Source organism: Malania oleifera, chromosome 8 (genome assembly GCF_029873635.1).
Source record: "Malania oleifera isolate guangnan ecotype guangnan chromosome 8, ASM2987363v1, whole genome shotgun sequence".
Classification (NCBI taxonomy): domain Eukaryota; kingdom Viridiplantae; phylum Streptophyta; class Magnoliopsida; order Santalales; family Ximeniaceae; genus Malania; species Malania oleifera.
In genome coordinates this window covers 101,597,023-101,616,185 of record NC_080424.1, presented here as the reverse complement: position 1 = coordinate 101,616,185, position 19,163 = coordinate 101,597,023, and the positions used below count along the sequence as shown (strand labels likewise).

The 19,163-nt window shown below is 33.0% G+C and overlaps 1 protein-coding gene across 1 annotated transcript; it reads right to left on the bottom strand.

Annotated features, from left to right (window-relative positions):
* Window positions 1–4,492: 4,492 nt before the first annotated feature.
* LOC131162270 (zinc finger CCCH domain-containing protein 6) lies at window positions 4,493–11,517 on the bottom strand. Its single transcript, XM_058118576.1, has 4 exons — window positions 11,112–11,517; window positions 5,972–6,181; window positions 5,735–5,859; window positions 4,493–5,636 (listed from the first exon to the last, which is right to left on the bottom strand). The coding sequence occupies exons 1-4, from the start codon at window positions 11,169–11,171 to the stop codon at window positions 4,694–4,696; spliced, it is 1,338 nt and encodes a 445-aa protein (XP_057974559.1). The 5' UTR covers window positions 11,172–11,517; the 3' UTR covers window positions 4,493–4,693.
* Between the last annotated feature and the right edge of the window lie 7,646 nt (window positions 11,518–19,163).

Genomic DNA, 19,163 nt, shown 5'->3' with positions numbered 1-19,163 from the left:
CTTTAAAAAAAGAGAACGTATTTTTTGAGAAGCAATCATATATTACTTCTATAGAGTCCCGGAAAATAAAAGGAAAATTCAAAAGAAATAAAAGCAAGGTTTGTGGATGAATCCATTGGTTTCGTCGACGAACGCCCATATATGGTTTGTGAACAAGTTTCAGTACCTCGTCGACGAAAAGATACCGAGAGGGGGACATTCAGACCCTTTGGTTTGTCGATAAACTCATCATCCTCGTTGACGAACTCCCTTCTTCGGTTCGTCGACGAGTCCACGTGTCTCATCGACGAAATCACGTGACCAGCCACTTATTAATATGTAAAAATCATATTTTTGGCGCGAAATCAGTTCTTATTCTCTTTCTCTCTCTAGATTTTCGGATCCTCTACCTTCTCTCTAAGATTCCGGCCCCATTTTTCCCTAGTTCGACGATCAGAAGCTACCACGATGATCTTGGGAAAATTCTTTACAATTTAACCAGAACAGAATTTTGGTTTGAAAAGTTCAGGTATCATCCTAAAATCAGGATAAGTAAAATGTGAATGTACTGGTATTTGAGTTGATTAAATTAGATGTTACGATTCTAAGGTTGAGTTTCCAAACACCATAGGCATGGGTTGAGGATCCCAGTGGATGCTTTCTCAGGAGCTCAAGTAATATTGATGGATGATTGATTGGTAGTTTAGAATTTTATAGATAAAGACATATGTGAGCCTGGGAAAAAGGTAAGTATAGTATTATTGTGAGATTAGATTGATTAAATTTGGAAATATATATTTATATTCTAGGATTTTGAGTTTGGCACGCCCGGGACGTGAGGACAAAGTTGAGGTTTGACCTCCCAGTTAGTTAGGTAAGGGAAATATGTTATACTGGTAAACCAGATATATTTACTAGAAAAATATAGTATTTGTTTATGGGTCTCCAGAGTAATAAATCATACAGTTTTGCAAAATATAGTTAATATATTTTATTTACTTGTGTGGCATGAGAAATATTAATTTAGTATAATATTCAACACAACTTTTACAAAATTATGTTTATACAGTTTTATAAAATTATGTTACATAGAATATACAATTTAGATACAGAACTATAGTTATTCAGAGTTTTATAGAACTATAATATACACAATTTATACAGATATACATTTTTATACAAATTTACAATTACTCAGATATACAATTTTACTCAGATATTTAGTTTTACTTAAATATACTGTTTTCACAGTGCCATGATATACAGAATACAGAACCATGTTATGCAGATATTACAAAACCATAACATACAGTTATTACAATTTATTCAAATCAGTTTATTACATCGTTATGGTTATTACAGTTTTACAAAATCATGGTTATTATAGTTATACAGAATCGTGGCAAATCAGTAAGATATATAATAGTATAGTATTAGACTTTGATGGAACAGATCAGATTACAGAGCACGGTACCGTAACTATTACAGTATAAAGTATAACCACATATCTCAGATAGTGTGTAGATTATATGAGTAGTCGACCGACTTGGGAGAGATTGTAGGCTCCCCAGTAGTCTGGGTTGAGGCGGCCGGTTTGACGATAGAGGTTTTAGTTGACTTATCCTAATAGGCCAATTAGTGTGAAGTCTCACCTATGAGCAGCACAACCCTGTCATGAGGGGTTAAATCATGACATACAGCCATCTAGGGAAATTTTTCTAGTTATATATATATATATATATATAGAGAGAGAGAGAGAGAGAGAGAGAGAGAGATTTACATAAAACAGCAGATATACCTATAGATACTAAAAGTATGATTAAATAGAAAGTTTAGAAATAGTTGTATTTTAAGCCACATAGGTGTGAGTTATACTGTTATATTTTGTATGCTACTTCAGCTTTAGTAGATTAAAAGTATATTGTTCATATATACTCAGTTGCCACACATTGATAATAGCATATTTTATCTTAATGAGAGTTGTCTCATTCCAATAATTTAACACATTTAAGGTAATCTAGTTAAACGAGCTAATCAGGCTCGGAGATAGAGGGGGCGTTTGTATTGCCCTGTTTGTAGGGTAAGTGTTTTAGAGAGATGTATTTTTGAGTAAATCTTAAAAGGTCTGGTGGATGTTTCTGGAGTAATGTGTATGTATATTTTGGGGAAAATACTGAAATTTTGGTATTGTATTTATGATATTATGATTTTATGTTTTTCGCTGCATAGGTGTGTTATCTTATGAACAGGTATTTCTCGGTGCCCACTTTGGGACTGAGATGTTATAGTAGGTGTTATTAGGGGTATTTGAGTAATTCAATTACATAGTATAAGAAAAAATGATTATATGAATTTTGGGGTCGTTACAACTTCCGACTATTTTTTGAGTTATCGTTCATAAATTTATGGGTATGATGATTATTTTATAAATTAATAATTTAATTATAAAGAATAAAAATATTATTAAACTAATAGTATTATAAAACATTAATAATGATATTGTTAATTAAAATTAATAATTATAAAACAAAATATTTGGAATATCAATTAAAATTTCAAAATTAACATAAATATTAATTAATTTATTACCTAAAAACATTAATTATAAAATTTTAATTAAAAATTCTAATTGATTTATTAATTAGACAATATTACATATGTTTATTACGAGTAATGAAATGACAAAACATAAATTATGTCACATTATTATATTAAAATATATTTAATAATATTCATTCGATATATATATATATATATAATGGGAATAATATATACTAGCCATGGGCACACGCTATGTGCATGCTCTAAGACTTTCTATTTTTGAAAACTTTTAAAAAGTTATAAAGAAAATAATAAAATATCAAATAGTAGAAGGACATTTTGGGATAGTTGTAAATAGTTATAGGGGTATTTTGAAATAATTATAAGTTGTTATAGGGATAAATTTGATAAAATTATAAGGATATTTTGAAAAGTTGTAGGTAGTTAAAGGAGTATTTTGAAATAATTATTGGTAGTTATACGAATAAATTTGATATTTTTGAAAGATGACACCAAATCACGGAATTCCCTTTATAATAGTATAGAAGATTTAGATTGCATTCATTTGATTATGTTGTAGTAACATTTCACAACATGGAGAGTATAATGAACTTCTAGTGTCCTACCATATTAATAATGACTACTACAAATTATAAAAAAAAATAAATTTAAAGTATTTTAGGATAAGAAATTAAGTGAGAGAGAATCAAAAGGAGAGGCAAAGTGCCTTCACATAATAGCATAGGTACGCAGTTTTATTTTTTTGAAAGTAATAGAATACTTAAAATGGAGGATCAAAACTATCCATAAACACTTTCTCTCTTATAAATGCTTGTCACATCTTTCTTTTATTGGGGATGACATGAAGTTAAGCAATGTTAGACATACCTAAAAGGTGATTTTTAAGATTTAAATTTTAAATTATATGAATTTAGACGAAATTAGTTATGATTTTAAATTGTGTTTAAGCAAATTCTCTCAAATTCAAATATAAGATTCGAACTTCAAACTACTAAGAAAAATTAAATATGCATGGAAGGAGGAGGTTGTTTATCCTCCTTTTCAAGTATTAGAAATCATTCAAATATCACCGCTTCCCAACCTAGTCTTTTCTTATTTAATTCACTAAAGATATATATAATATAATATTTTTGTATGTAAAGCATTTTTTTCATTCCTTAATTATTGAGACCTTAATTTACGTTCGACTGAAAAACATGAACGTCTCATTTAAAAAATCTCACGAATCTTACCTTAAATTTTGACAAAAAGACAATCTCACTTTAGGTATCAAATATTTTACAGATGTCTCTTGATATTTAATTTTTGAAATGCCTATACCCTTTCTTAATTTGTCATTTTAATCAAATATCAAGAGAAATTCATGTTTTTTTTATAATAAAAAAAAAAAAAAAAAGATTTTAATTTTTCGTTTTTAGCCTTTCTAAAAAATAAAAATAAAAATAAAAATAACCTCAAAATAATACTTTTAAAATTTCTACACAAATAGATAATAAAAAAATTATAGCATTTTTGTATTTAGTAACAAAAATAAAAATTGCTTTTTCGACCAAGCAGGCGCATCTCGTCCATCTGAAGTTCCCGAAACTTGTCACTATAAATTTCTCACGCATAATAATGCATACTTATTATTTGATAACTAGAATGAAAAGAGTTGTGAATGAAATGAAATGAAAAGTCATATGGTGAATTTATAAAATTATAAAGATCAGCTCCATTCCACCCTTAAACAAATCAATAGTGTTTATGTTGAGTGGGAATAGAATGGAGTGAGAATTTAAATGTAGAAATGAAGAATTCAAGTGACTAATTTAATTTCATTCCATTCCATTCGTATACCCCAAATGCATTCCTTATGTAAGACCAAGAAGTAACTTTGACAAGAAAAAGAGATTTGTCAACGTGATGGGTGACTGAAAATTTGAGAGCAATATTAAACACAACCAGGATATGGCCAGCAAAGATCTAGGCTCTCAACCAAACTATTGATTCTTCAAATTTAAAGTAGGCTCCAAACGGGGAAAAAAAAAAAGACTAATTCTATCTTTTTTGGCCAAAGAAAAAGCCAGAGGAAATGTGAGTGAAGGGTAACAATTAGCCAAACCCTCCCAACAAAAATATACAGGGACTGAAAATAAGTTATCTGCATCAATTATGTACCTGTAATCTCCCTATCCATTTTCATTCTCTTTGCACTTTGCACCTCCTGCATGCTAGCAACCCGCTGCGGAAATGATGCATCGTGCTGGTAAGCACAGTTTGCTCCATTCCTGCATCCCCGTGAACTGTTAAAATAGATGCAAGGCTTATTTATCTTTGGCCTCATATCCCTTGGTCTGGGGGTATTTACCAATTCATTATGAATATTGTTTTCGAAAAGGTGATTGTTATGGTGGCTGCTGAATTGTGGAACAGTTTCCTGTCTCTCTCCTCCATGTTGCTGGATCAAGCTCTTATAATAGTTAATATCCTTCGCCAATGGAGTTCCCACAGAAGATGGGGAGGGAACCGGAAACCCTGGTGGAGAAGGCCGAGGGCTAGGAACTGGTCCAACACCATTTGGGGCTGGGTAGAAGGATCCACCTGAAGTAGTTACTGATGAGGGTGTGCCAGTTTCTGTCCTGTTAATGTGAGCAGGAGGTGCATTGGGTAAAGCTGTTGGCTTGGGAATGGCTTGTGGATTGGTGGTTGTCCCATGATCAACAACCAACTTCTCGACTAGTTTTGGGTTGCTGAGAATCTTGACAAGCAAGTTACGATCAATCAAGCATCCTTGCTCACTGCTACTCATAATTGCGGCAGCAGCAGCAGATGCAGCAGCCAGTGCATCGGGCTCTACGCCAAGGGCCATCCCAGCTGCTGCTGCTCCTTCATGGGCAGGAGTGTTCAGAGCATTTGGTGCACTGCACTGAGATGCAGAAGAGATCCCAGGACCCAGTGACGGGGGCTGCAAGCTTGAGAGAACATTTGTTGATGCCATTGAATCAGATAAAATATCTGTGACTCCCTCTTCATCTTCAATGGGAGTCATAGGGACTAGAGGAGTATGCTGATCATCATGATTAGAGTCTTCTATGTTCATTGTAACTGAGGGACTGAGAAGATTCAAGAAATTTTCAGTTTCAAAGAGCAATTGAATTAAAAAAAAAAAAAAAACAAACACAAAAAGAACTATGATGGGGAAGTATCACACTTTGGAGGAATGGCAGACGGGCGAGGATAGACAGCTTCAAGCACTCTCATCTCCCGCTTATTTTGAACCTCTACCTCTTTGCTTTCTTCCCCAGCAACAACTTGCCAGGTAAAATTCAACACATACTGTTAAAGTTGGAGAAGCAGGAGAATGTGTAAATAGATTACTATTCAGTTAACATGTTCAAAATGCTATAATATAATCTGGAACAAAAACATAGACAAAACAGTGACTTACTCTAGGAGGACATCTCCATTTACATAAAGTGATCTGGGACAGCTTGTTCATCAATTGGTTGGCAGAATTAGCACCTTCAAATCCAGGTGGCAGACTGTCATCAGAGCCCATTCCACTGGAATGCAGCATCCATGATGCTTTTGCTTGGAGGTGATCTTGAGCACCCAATCCAACCTGTGAAGGGGAGTCCTCTGACAGAAATAGCCTAACCTATTCGATGCAAAACTTATCATTACCAATCTATAGAACATTTCTGTTTGAGAAATAGAAACATCCTCATGTTGTGTTTGGGAGCACAGGTTTGGACATTGAATTTAGGTTTTTGTGTTTTTTAACAAAACAAAATACAATTTTGAAATGTGTTTTGTCCAAATCCACACAAATTCAAATCCAAAGTCCAAACTCCAAGCTCCCAAACAGTGTCAGGCAACTCGAAATGACAAGAGCTTGGGTATACGAGTAGATGAATGGTTGTAAGATTCAATTTCAATACAGAAATTGCCTACTTTGTTGTTCCCTATTCATTTTAAGCTCATTTTTAAGTGAGAATTTTGAAGGTTGAACGGAAATATAAAAGCGAAACTGGATGTGCATGGAAAAGAAAATATGCAATGCAAATTACCATAACCACATATACATGACAGAAATTACCAGTGGCGTCGATCCATTATAGCAATTTCACCCCATCATCTTTGTCCAAGAAAAGATTAACATAGGTTCCCTTTTCATTTTAAGCTCATTTCTAAAATGAGAATTTCGAAGGTTGAATGAAAATATAAAAGCCAAACTAAATATGTAGGGGAAAGAAAATTTGCAAAGCAATTTACCATAACCACATACAACACATGGCATAAATTAACACAGTGGGGTCAATCCCTTAAAGCAATTTCACCCCATCATCCTTGTCCAAGAAAAGATTAAGATGTATAGAATTCAACCATAAAGTAGGAAGGAAGATGCTATTAAGCTGCCAGACTCCTTGGCCCAGGACACACTAAAATTTTGTAGCAACAGGAGCACTGAGAGAACAGGATGAATATACATTCTGACCATTTAGAGGTGATGCAGTACAGTAGCTTAATAATAAACCTCAACAAGCTCTGCTTCCAGGACACAAAAAGAGGGTGTTGAGGGGGAAAAGGTCAAAAACAACACATTAGTAAACGGAATTGCTCCCTGCAAAAGCATTGTCATAATCCCAGGGCACAAAACACATTTATAGCACTAAGATTAATATATATATATATATATATATATATATATCCAAACCATTTAACCTCTGGTATACAAGCATCTGTATGTATAACCTAAATATTTTGATTCATCATATAAGAAGAGATTGACTTACCATCCAGATCTACTAATCCTTCTACATAACAGTAACTCGGTAGTACTTGATCCAAATAAAAATCTTATAATATAGAGATAATAGCATCAACCATCCATAAGATAGAGGCATCAAGCATGCATAGCCCAGGCAATCCAAATTAAGTGGAAAAGCTGGGAGAGAAGATAAACTCTCTGACATACATGCCATCGATAAAAAATCAAACATCAGCTAAGTAAATTACTTCACCAAATAGCTCACCAAAAAAAAAACTATATGATTTTTAAAGGCTGACTCTTCACAAGCCCTACACCTCCCAAAAATAGATGAAGGAAACAGGAATGAATAAAAAGTGAAGCTTAACGCATCAAGAATTTACTCAATTGATCCATGTCCATGGGGAATTACCATGAGCATATGCATGCTCATTGTAACTTTCAATAATTTGACATTAGATAAAGGTAGGAATATCAATTTCACTGTATGGCAATTGATATAAAAAGAATTGTTTCAAATGTAAATAATTTTTTTTGCAGAAAAATAGAAATTAACTTTTTTTATTAGACAGAGCAGATGCAGACTGGGTGTTGGTATTATTCATCACCTGTGGAGGCAGGCTATAGGTGGGGAAGGTTCCACCAGATGCAGGTGATGATGCAGAGGAGGGTACTAGGGATTAAGAGGCAGAGTGGGTTAGAGGGTGGTAGTACCAGACCCATATCCACCCCTTAGACGTCCCTAGCTACAAGCACAAGAAGAAAGAAGAACTATAAATAAATATCTTCACAAAGCCCCCAAATTAGTTCTTGCATGATTGTTTAAGAGTTTGCGCATATGCCGAACATGAAGTCCAGAACTAAATGTAGAACACAGGAACAATGGTCACAATTGTAGAAAAAAGAAACTAATGAATTGCATATCCAAATGGTGGCAGAAATAAATGTAGACAGGAAATAACGTCAGAATTTAGCCCAATTTCAAGAATTAAGTGTCATGCCCATGGCAAAGCTCCTCAACAAACAAATGCAGATATGTTCAAATTATAGTGGACAGCTTTCGGAAGTACATTTTTCCTCCTAAAAGAGATTACTAGTGATACTATGAAGGCCTGAATAGTCATTTTGCATTCATCACATCCTCTTCTTGAATACATTTTTCCTCCCAAAAGAGATTACTAGTGATACTATGAAGGCCTGAATAGTCATTTTGCATTCATCACATCCTCTTCTTGAATACTATCAAAAGTTTTGCAACATAACATAATTCACATATAGTTGCTAGAAAATAAACAAAATGAAAAGAGAGTTCAACAAGAAGATATTTCATAAAATAAACTAGCGCCTTGAGAAAAAAATATAATTGCATAGATATTTATGTTAAGTGGAAACTCGAAAGTTCCAAATCATTTTTCACAGCGAGAACACGTTATGCATAGAGCATCCTTAGAGCATCTAGACTTCTATTGATTCAGAAATCCAGAACCCTTTTCGACATCACTGCTATTCTAGTACCGCTTAACCATCTTGAAATGAAAGGCGAGTGCATACGCATATATTAGGCAACTCTACTCAATATATGTGGAGTACAAGTGCTAGCATCAACTTTAAACACATTTGATAAATCTGTCTGAATTTATTGATATTTTTAGCTCTTTTTTTTTTTTTTTCCTTTTTTCCTTTTTTTTGCACTTAAACACCTACTTATTATTTTCCTTTGAAGGGCAAAACACTTGTCTCTACGGGTGGTCCCAGTCGGTAGAAGGACATTGGGGATGGGATTGAAATATTTTCAGTTATCAAACAGAATCTCGATGAAGCGACAACATGGCATGTATTTCTCTTTTTTTTGTTTTTTTTTGTTTTTTTCGACCAATGTTTGCTTTTCTGCTTCCGTTCTAATCCTAGTCCTGGCTCTGACTCATGATGAATTTGATCATCAAACCAACTTATGCATAGAGCAGGCTTCTCTTTCAATGCATGTGAAAAAATGTTAGTTTTAAAATGTTCAGTGCATGCCAGATCACCATCCTATATGTCTTTAGGTGGTCAGAAAATCTCAGTATTTGAACTTGCAATCAACTCAATGGCATTTAGAATAACTTACTGACAAATATTCAAATTATTCAATAGTGTTTAATAAGATTTTAACTACTTGCAGTTGGCTACTTTTTTTGGTTACCAGAACCATAGCCTTTGTTAAGTCATTGCCCTTATATATTTCTTGCCTCTCAAATTTCTTACTTTTGTTTCATTTATTATTGCAGCAACTTCATCTGGAATTTCACAGTTCCTTGTCGGTACAATCACTGACCTTTGCTGCTGCTGCCTCTACTTCTTATCAATGCCCCATGTCATATCATTTTTTTTCCATAACAATTCTTCCATATTTAATATTTTCTTTTCAGAATAGAATTTAGACACAAATACCTTCATTATTACTTTAAGATAATGTTCTGAATTCATTCACAGAAGCTAAATTATTTAAATATAAAAAAACATACAGAAGTCTGATTACTTATATTTCACAGAGACCTTGCAACGAAGACAACTAAAACATCTTCAAATGTCCTCTGGTACGTTTTACTACTATAATTAAGCAATTTTTTTTTCATTTTATTCTCATCATGCACATAATTCAGATTTTAGTTAAAAACTTACCAATCATTGTAATCAAAGCATCACTTTGCATGCACAAAGCAAGTTCTGCATGTGAATAATTTGACAGCTGCCTGCTTCATTGACTTCATACTACTGATTATAAATAAAAGTGAGAAATTATACTCAACTTCAAATGTATAAAGAGGCATTTTCTCTTGTACCCTAAAAAAGGAGCTGTTTCCCTGCATATCTGCTCAAGCTAGGGGTTTTAAGTAATACAATGTATTTCCAGACAGATAATAAATAAGCTAATCAATAAACATTGCTTCAGGCTTAGGTTTATTGTGCAAATCAGTTTTCCAGGTGCTACATACACCGTGCAAAGGCAGGAAGAAAATGCAAGTTAACCTTACTCAAGTTGTCCCCATTGCCATTTCAGATCATTTACAAATATACAGGTAAGGTTACATTTATAAGAGAACTAACTTTGTGTTTTCTATCACATTTCAGAATAAAAATAAAAAATTTAAAACATTTAGTTCTATTAAATTTTTTAATATAGGTTATCACATAATTTCAAAAGAAACAATCTTTCTTTACCTAATCAACAATTTAGGTGAAATTTGATTAGTCAGACTCATATAATGAAATACATTCAAAAAATGATTACATCATGCAACGGCATGTGTAATGCAACTCTCAAGAAAATTATTGATTTGTCTTGATTTGGCAACATTTAATTTGAATAAAGGAGTGACGGCCAATTCAAACAAAAACCATGATGTTATATTAAAAGTAAATAATGAACAAACTGAATTACTGATACAACACAGACTCACATAATGCTATCACAGTATAAAAGAAGAGATAAACACACAACTAAAGTGAAAGCTAATAGCCTAATACAAAACCAACACTTCAAGAAAATGATTTGGAACGATATGGGCACGGCCAGATCGGAGAACATCCTCAAGAGAGAACAAATGAACCATGCTTCATATAAATATCTATTTTTTTCCCGTTCTTTAATGGAGATTTCTTCATGAGTTTGAAGCTTTACAACTGAAACCAAACACTCATTCATCACAATCAATTCAATGTTATTTACTCGATTCTGGTTTAGGTTTACTATAATTATTATTATTATTATTATTTTTTTTTTTTTACTTGATTTCTTTTTGGGGGTTTAAGATGAGCAAATGTCCATGCAATTTACCTGACAAAGGTTTCCATCAGGAGCCCAAGAAATTCTTTTCGATTTCTGCAATCCCCGCATACTAACAGACACAAATTCGCTCTACCCGCTTCGATTCTCCCTATTATTCGAGACCAAAGCCCTAGTTTACTATGTCGACGCCCTCTAACCCTAAAGGCCTAAACACATTCGAACCGAAGAAGATCGAAGTGAATCGACAGAAAGAGCGACCGATATCTAAAGACGAAGAAAGAGACAAATAAGAAAGAACAAGATTGAAGAAAACCCTAGATGCTCTGGTTTTTGCTTCCCCGTTTTTGTTAGTTTTGGCTTCTCAGATCTTCCGTCGCTTTGCATCTTTTCTGTTCAAGTATGGCTGTGTGGATGAAGCCCTATCACGTAGCACGTGGTCTTACGTGCGTAAATTACCTTAATACTCCTTTAGGTTTCACATAATATCCAATTAACATTTCTTGTGTTTCAAAATCCAGACCGTCAAATCAGACAATCCCAAAATTTTTTATTTAATAATAGTGATTCTTTTCTTATTATATTGAGAAATTAAATTTTGACTTTGAGATATGAGAGAGCGGATATCTCTCTGTCCCCCTCCCCCAAACCGAATTTGCATACATGGAAAAATATACAAATAATAGGTAAATAGTCTTAGGTTAAGTCACCAACTGCCTTAGGAGCTTAATTTAGTAAATATTTATTTAGAATCGGTAAATATTAAGTTGATTACTAAACTTGTTTAATTAACAAACAAACACATAAATATAAATAAACTCGACTTGTAAGTGGTACTATTACAAACTTGGTTAGATTTGTTTAATTAATAGGATTGAATTAAGTTCAATCTTATTACGAGAAGGGTTTTTTTTTTTTTTTCCTTTTATGTTGTTTTATATGTTAATGCTTTTTGTTTCGTTATGGTAATATATTATTCTCTAAATTTCTTCCTCATTTGTTAACTTAAAAAAATAAAAATTAGTAAAAGTAATATGCATATATTTTTTCAGAAAACATTTGAAATAAGACCGGATAAAACTTTACTTAATGATATTTCTAGAGGACAAAGAATTAGTAAGAGATTTATAAATAGTTGCTTTCACGTGTTTGCTCATTTTTTTATATTTAACATAATAATATAATTATTATGAGAAAAGCTACACATGACAATTTATTTCTAATGGATGAATCTAAAGTATACTTGAATTCGTCTCTTTCTAATAATAAATTGGCAACTTATAATTAGGAAAGTCATTAATAGATGATTAAGAATTAAATTCCTAAAATAACACATGTATTATTATTATTATTATTATTTTATGATAACGAGAAATAGTTTAGCATTTCACTTAAACATCCATGTATAGTGATAGTTCTTTAGTCACTTTAATACTAGGCTAACGTCAATTTATTATTTATTTATATTAAATTAAATAATTTTTACTATTCTAAAAAATTAAATAAGTAAGGGCACAAAATTATTTGTTTGATATATTTATGTTATTAATTAAAAAATAATATTAGTGTAATTTATGAGGGGGTTAGAATAATTACAATAAACTCCAGGGTAATTTTATTTATTGGTAACGCCACTCGCTATAAATGAGCGTGGGCGAGCCTTTGAGATTATTTACATGACAGCCGTTTTTGCGATGAACGATGAAAGGACTTAAGGACGGCGAGTACGTAGGCTTTATTTATTTGAGTGCACGGGTCGGGCACAATTCCATTCGGGTTATACCATAGATTAATAATCTGGGGCCCACAAGAGCTGAAAGCTGGCCCAGCAAAGGTTAGCTTCGGTTCTCTCGACCACCATGTGCTCCTCACGTGCAGAACGCGCGGCTTCTCGAATCTCGGTTCAAAAAATAACTATTTTTCCAAGAAGAAAATGAAAATAAAAATAAAAAATCAATTACGTTCTTAAAGTAGGGGGGAAAAAAGATAAAGACAATTCCAAAAGTGAGACAGGATATAGAATTGAAAATATATAATTGCGAAGCTAGGATTCAATGAATCTTTGGTGAACGAAAAATAATTAAAATATATATATTTCTTGGAGAAAAAAATTTTTAACCGCGACATCATTAAAATTTACAGTTTACAGACTTTTTTAATTTATTAATATCATGAGATCATATTTTGTATAAATGGAATTTCAATTTTCCATGATTCCTACTTGGATAAAATTTATTGGCATCACCAATATATGCTTTACAAATTTGTACCATATACCGTTTCATGTATTTTTCAAAGTCCAGATGGATGTGACAAGTTTTGAAAATAAGGATAATTTTTCAATGAATTAAATTTAAAATTTGAAATTTAGATATTGTGCTTCCATTGTAAAATTATGCATGTCAATTTTGTGTGTGTTCATATGCAAAAATAATAATTAAAATAAATTTTTAAGTAATAATTACAATTAATATTTATTTATGTTGAGTGTTTCGTAGTATTTTTAATATATTTGAGTCAGGGCATATTGTCAACTATACTGTTATATGAGAATATTTTAAAATTCATATGAAAACTCTATGTGTGTGTGGGGGGGTTAGAGTTGAAACCCTAAAGCTAATTTCATTTACACGATTACTGAATTAACTAAGTAAATTGTTATGTTTAAGACTTTTCTTTTAATTTTTCTATTCAATTTGCTCTATGTATGCATAGCCTTAGGACATGTTTTCACAACAATATCTTTAAAAAATAGACCCCCAAAAAAAAATACAATGTATTTGATAACGAATAAACTATTTTAACATTTTCAAACATATATTGTTTTGCTTCTCTTAACTAAAAATATTTTTAATTAAGGCTTAAGACTTAATTACCGATCCCGTCTAATGAGACTCAAAACTTGTTTTGTCATCGTTGTTGTTAAAATTTATATTTAAGCTAAATCATGTAATAGGATCATTAAACATTGATTTTTTATTTATTTATTAGATATCCAAATTCAACTTGACTAACTCACCTCCAATTTCATATTCTTCTCCTCTCTTTATAAAATTAAACTGAGATGTTTCATATGTGCATTTCAATTCTTGACTTTTAGAATGTCTCATAAAAGACTGTTCAAACATTGACAGCTATTACATCGTCGCCCTACAAAAATGAATTCATTGTAATTTGCCTATTTTCTTTTAAGTTTCCTATTTAAAAAGTGAAATAAAATTAACCATAGCACTCCCTATCTATTAGCATCTAACAACTCTTTTGAGGGCAATGCTATTAAGATAATATTATTGTGGTAACAAATTGGCACAAATTAATCTAGACCCACTAAAAAATAAAATTAAAATAGTTCATAACCAATAAAAAAGGGAAAGAAATGAATCAAAAACCGACATTGAAAGATAATTAGTGAGATTTACTTGTCCTGAATTACAAAAGCACTAGACACACTACATGTGCAACATTCGAATCTCTTTCTTCTAGGAAAAGGGGTTTCCCTTTGCGAAAGCGAGATCTACCCTATTCACTCCCTCAAAAACATGGTCTACCCCTTTTATAATTTCAACTCGCAATTAGGATTTGTTTGGAGTAAGGAGTTTATGGTAGAAAAAGATAAGATAAAAATTAATTTTTCTTATATATTTTTTTTCTTCACATATAATTCAAAGTAAGAATTTACTAAGATATAAATGAAAATTTAAAAATAAAATTTAGTAGTATGTTAAATAAACATTTGTTTATTCATTTATTCTTGATTTTGTTTTTTCTTATTATTATTGTTCATGATAACTGCATAGAACAAATAAATTTTTTTGTAATTGTTTTTAATTTCATTCACATTTTTTTTTAATGTTTTTGGTGAGTTTGTAATTTTTATTTTTTAAAAAAATTTATAAAATTTTAATAGTTTTCTTAGCACTACAAATCTTTCCTTTCAAAAATATATTATATTGTTACTGTAACGCCCCAAGAATAATAGTATTTAAATAATAAAAAGAAAGGGAAATGGAAACTGAAAACAGAAGGAGGCAGTCGATTTCGTTGACGACATTGCATTTTGGAAAGGATAAATCCCAGAAAATTTTCAACTCCTCATCGACGAATCCCCTGTATTTGTCGACAAGGGTATAACAGGAGCTCGTCGACGAGGTGACGTGGCTCGTCAACGAGGAAATACCGAGGGGATGATTTTGGGGTTTTTGAATTTCGTCGACAAAGAGGAGAGTTTGTCGACTAATTTTGTATTGACCTCGTCGACGAGGTGATGTGGCTCGTCAACGAAGGCCACAGTTTAAATAGGCCTAAAGTTCAATTTTGGCTAAAAGTTTTTGCGCATATCTTTTCTCTCTCCTACCTTTCGGTCCCTCCTCCTTCTCTCTTCAATTTCAGGTTGAATTTTTGTCGGTTCAACGATTTGAAGCCACCACGACGCTCTTGGAAAAGTTCTCTGCAAGTCTTTCGGAGCGGATTGTCGGTGGGGCTGAGTTGGAAACCATCATAAATTTAGGGTAAGATTTTCTACTCAATATTTGGATTTTTGACAGTTGTAGAAAGTGTTATATGCTTGGAAATACTGAACTTTAGTTCTAGGGAATGTTGTTTCCAGGGTGTTGAGTTGGAAACCGTGCGGGTGCGGGACAGATTTTCTTAGGAGCTTTTCAGGAATCAAGTAAGGGGATAAATTAAGTTAGTTCTTTTTAAGAAAATGTATGTACATATAGCATGTGATTTCAGGAAAGTAAATATGCTCATATATATATAATTTATATTTGAGAAAACACTGTTAAAAACGATGATATGTTGAATATATGAAAAATCTGTTGGTGTGGCATGAGTATAAAATGTTATGAAATACTGTTTTCTGGAAATGTGATTTTGATACGGATTTTTATAATGGAAAACTGGCGTACGGGATGAGATTTTATATGTTTTGCCGGCGTACAGGCCGTGCTATGTGTATGATTTGCCAGTGTACGGGCTAAGCTATGAGTATATTTTGCCGGCGTACGGGTCGTGCTATGGATGTGATTTGCCAGCGTAGGGGCTGAGCTATGGATATATTTTGCTGGCATACGGGCCGTGCTATAGATGTGATTTGCCAGCGTATGGGCTGTGCTATGATATGATTTGTCGGCGTACAGGCCGAGCTATGGAAATGATTTGCCAGCGTACGGGTTGTGCTATGATTTGCCGGCGTACGGGCCGAACTATGGTAAAATGTGTAATACTGATGTATGGGCCGATGATTTTTCATGATATACATATATATGCAAAATGATATGATTGATTTGATAATTAATGATATGAGATATCCATGTATCATAGTTTCAGTATATGTTATATGATATCAGAATCTGGTTGGCTTGGTCTAGGCTAGCACTTGCACGGTACCATTGCTATGTGTCCATGATCTTCATGATCATGATATTTATGTTAACGTCGCAGTACGGAGTGGTGTGAGATTGAAAGGTCGATGTGATTTTTAAAAAGTATGTGAGCGCCCCTAGTGTACGGACCAGGTCTGGCAGACCCATCAGACTTACAGACTGTACTTTTGACTTGGCAATGGTCGGCCAACCATTGTCAGGTCCCGCCTTCGGGCCACACAATCTAGTCATATGGGGGTAATACATGAGAACAGCCAGCTAACCTACTAGGAATGTTTTTGTATTATTATTATATGAGATGAAATATGTTTATGATAATGTAGTATGTTCTGCCATGTTATGATGATATATATATGTTTTCCCAGATATGACATAACAGTTGATTAGATATGTTTTTATACGATATATGTATAACACAGAATACTCATGTTGCCACACACTAGTATTAGTTTATTTCCCTTATTGAGAGGTGTCTCACCCCAAAATTTTATAAATATTTCAGGAAGATAGGAGAGCGGGTAAAGCCCCGCTGATCTAGTACGATAGATCTGCCCTTCCAGAAGGGTAAGTATTTTGATAAGGTCGGTTGTATTTTGTGGAAATGACCCTAAGATATATTTTTGGGTTGAGTGTTGTATGTATATATATATACAGTGATTGTAGTAACTCTGGTATTGTGATGTATGGTATAATGAGATGTATATAATTGTATGTTTCCTGCTGCTTAGGCTTCCGTTATGTGTTCTGATGTATCCCTGATACCCACGGATCCAAGTGGATTATGATCTGTTGAGCTGGGATTTGTGATATTGATTTTATTATTTATTGTAAAAAAAATGTGAAAATTAAGCAGGTCGTCACAACTACTTTTATCACTTTTTTTTTTAAATAAAATTTGTTATTACACTATTATAATGTTGTGTCTAGAGTTCAAATTTATGATTATAGTTTTTTTTTTTCTTTTTTAACTATGCACCGCACACTCGGCTTGAAATATGTTGTGGGAGCTAATCCATCCTCATCCTATACCCCTTTCCATACTTTCCAAGATTTGGAGTTAAGGCCTCCAAAATGCAACGTTTTGAATTACCCGACTCCCTTAGGATACATGATTTTAAATTTGAAATTTTTTGAATTTGTAGAAATACATTGTTTTTATTTATTCTAAATATATTTCATACGATTTGATAAGGGTAAGGAGAGGATGGACACAGTGTATGTAGTCTTACCCCTATTTTTTTATATGAAAAGGTTGATTCATTGGATTCGAACTCATAACCAATCAATCGCAAATATGAATTAAGTGCAAGTTTGAAAAATCAAAATCATGAGATGACTCATCATGAGATAGATAAACTTATGAGGCATCACAAGCATGATAAAAAGTTCATAACGTGTTGGATTGTATTAGTGGACTGATATTTTGATGAGCTTAGATGATTTTTATTTAATTGGGATTGCAAACAAGCAGAGTCAAGTTGAGCTTTACTATGCTTAAACTTGTTTATTAAATTTTCAATTAAGATCAAGCCAAGATTAATCAAACTTGAATATATTCACTCAAACTTATGCAAATGAATGGGTTGTACAAGCCCTTAATTGAGGTGAGCTATCCACACAAATGGTTTGGTTCTTTTGGAACTTCTTATTGTCGGAAGCGAGATACTCTTAAGGTTTTATTAGGTAAAAGATGAAAATGTGCTCTTATTAATATTGCTAGTTTCTTAGTCTCCACCATGCCAACCTACTGGCATTGGGCCTTGACTTTGTTACTAAATTCATATTAGGTAAATTTTGACCCTAAAAAGCAAAAGGCTTTAAGGTTTTATTAGGTAAAATATGAAAAAGGGATCTTACTAATATTGTTGGTTCCTTAGTCTCCACCAAGCCAACCTATTGGCCTCAAGCCTTGACCTTATTATTGAATTTGAGTAACGAAGTTCAAGTTAAATAAGCGCACCATGGACATCTCCAACTTGAAGGTTAAATAAGCTCAATTGAGTTTATCAAACCTAAGTTCCCCTTATTAAACAAGCATGCCTACAACCAAGCCACTAACAAGTTGAGATTAGTCAAGTCTATTCATGATCAAGTTTTACTCATTTATTAAATGAACCTTAATATCAAGCTTGGGAATTGCTCATTTATACAGTTAACAAGCTTAAATGAGTTCTTATTAAACCAAATTCTTAATTAGTGGTTTTATTTGTTCGCAACTCTATTTGCAAAAGTCTCACATACATAATATGACTATTATGTTTTTTTATCAAAAGTAAGCTGGTTATTTAGGTATGCACTCTGACAGCTCAAGTGAACTAATTTTCGGGCCTCATGAGCTCTGCTAATCAATTGAGCCACTCTGCTAAGCAGTGCTCAGTCTTTATTTTGCCTCATAAGTTGTGTTCATTAAGTAGGCTGGTCTTCAGGCCTCATAAGTGGTGCTCATCTATTGGGTCAGTCTTCAGGCCTCATGAGTTATGCTCATCAGTTGGGCCACTATGCTGAGCAGTGCTCAGTCTTTGCTTTACCTCATGAGTTGTACTCATCAAGTAGGCTGGTCTTCGGGCCTCATGAGCGCTGCTCATCTGTTGGGCAAGTCTTCAGGCCTCATGAGCTATGCTCATAAATTGGGCCACTCTGCTGAGCAGTGCTCAGATTTGTTTTTCCTCATAAGTTGTGCTCATCAAGTGAGCTGGTCTTTGGGCCTCATGAGCGG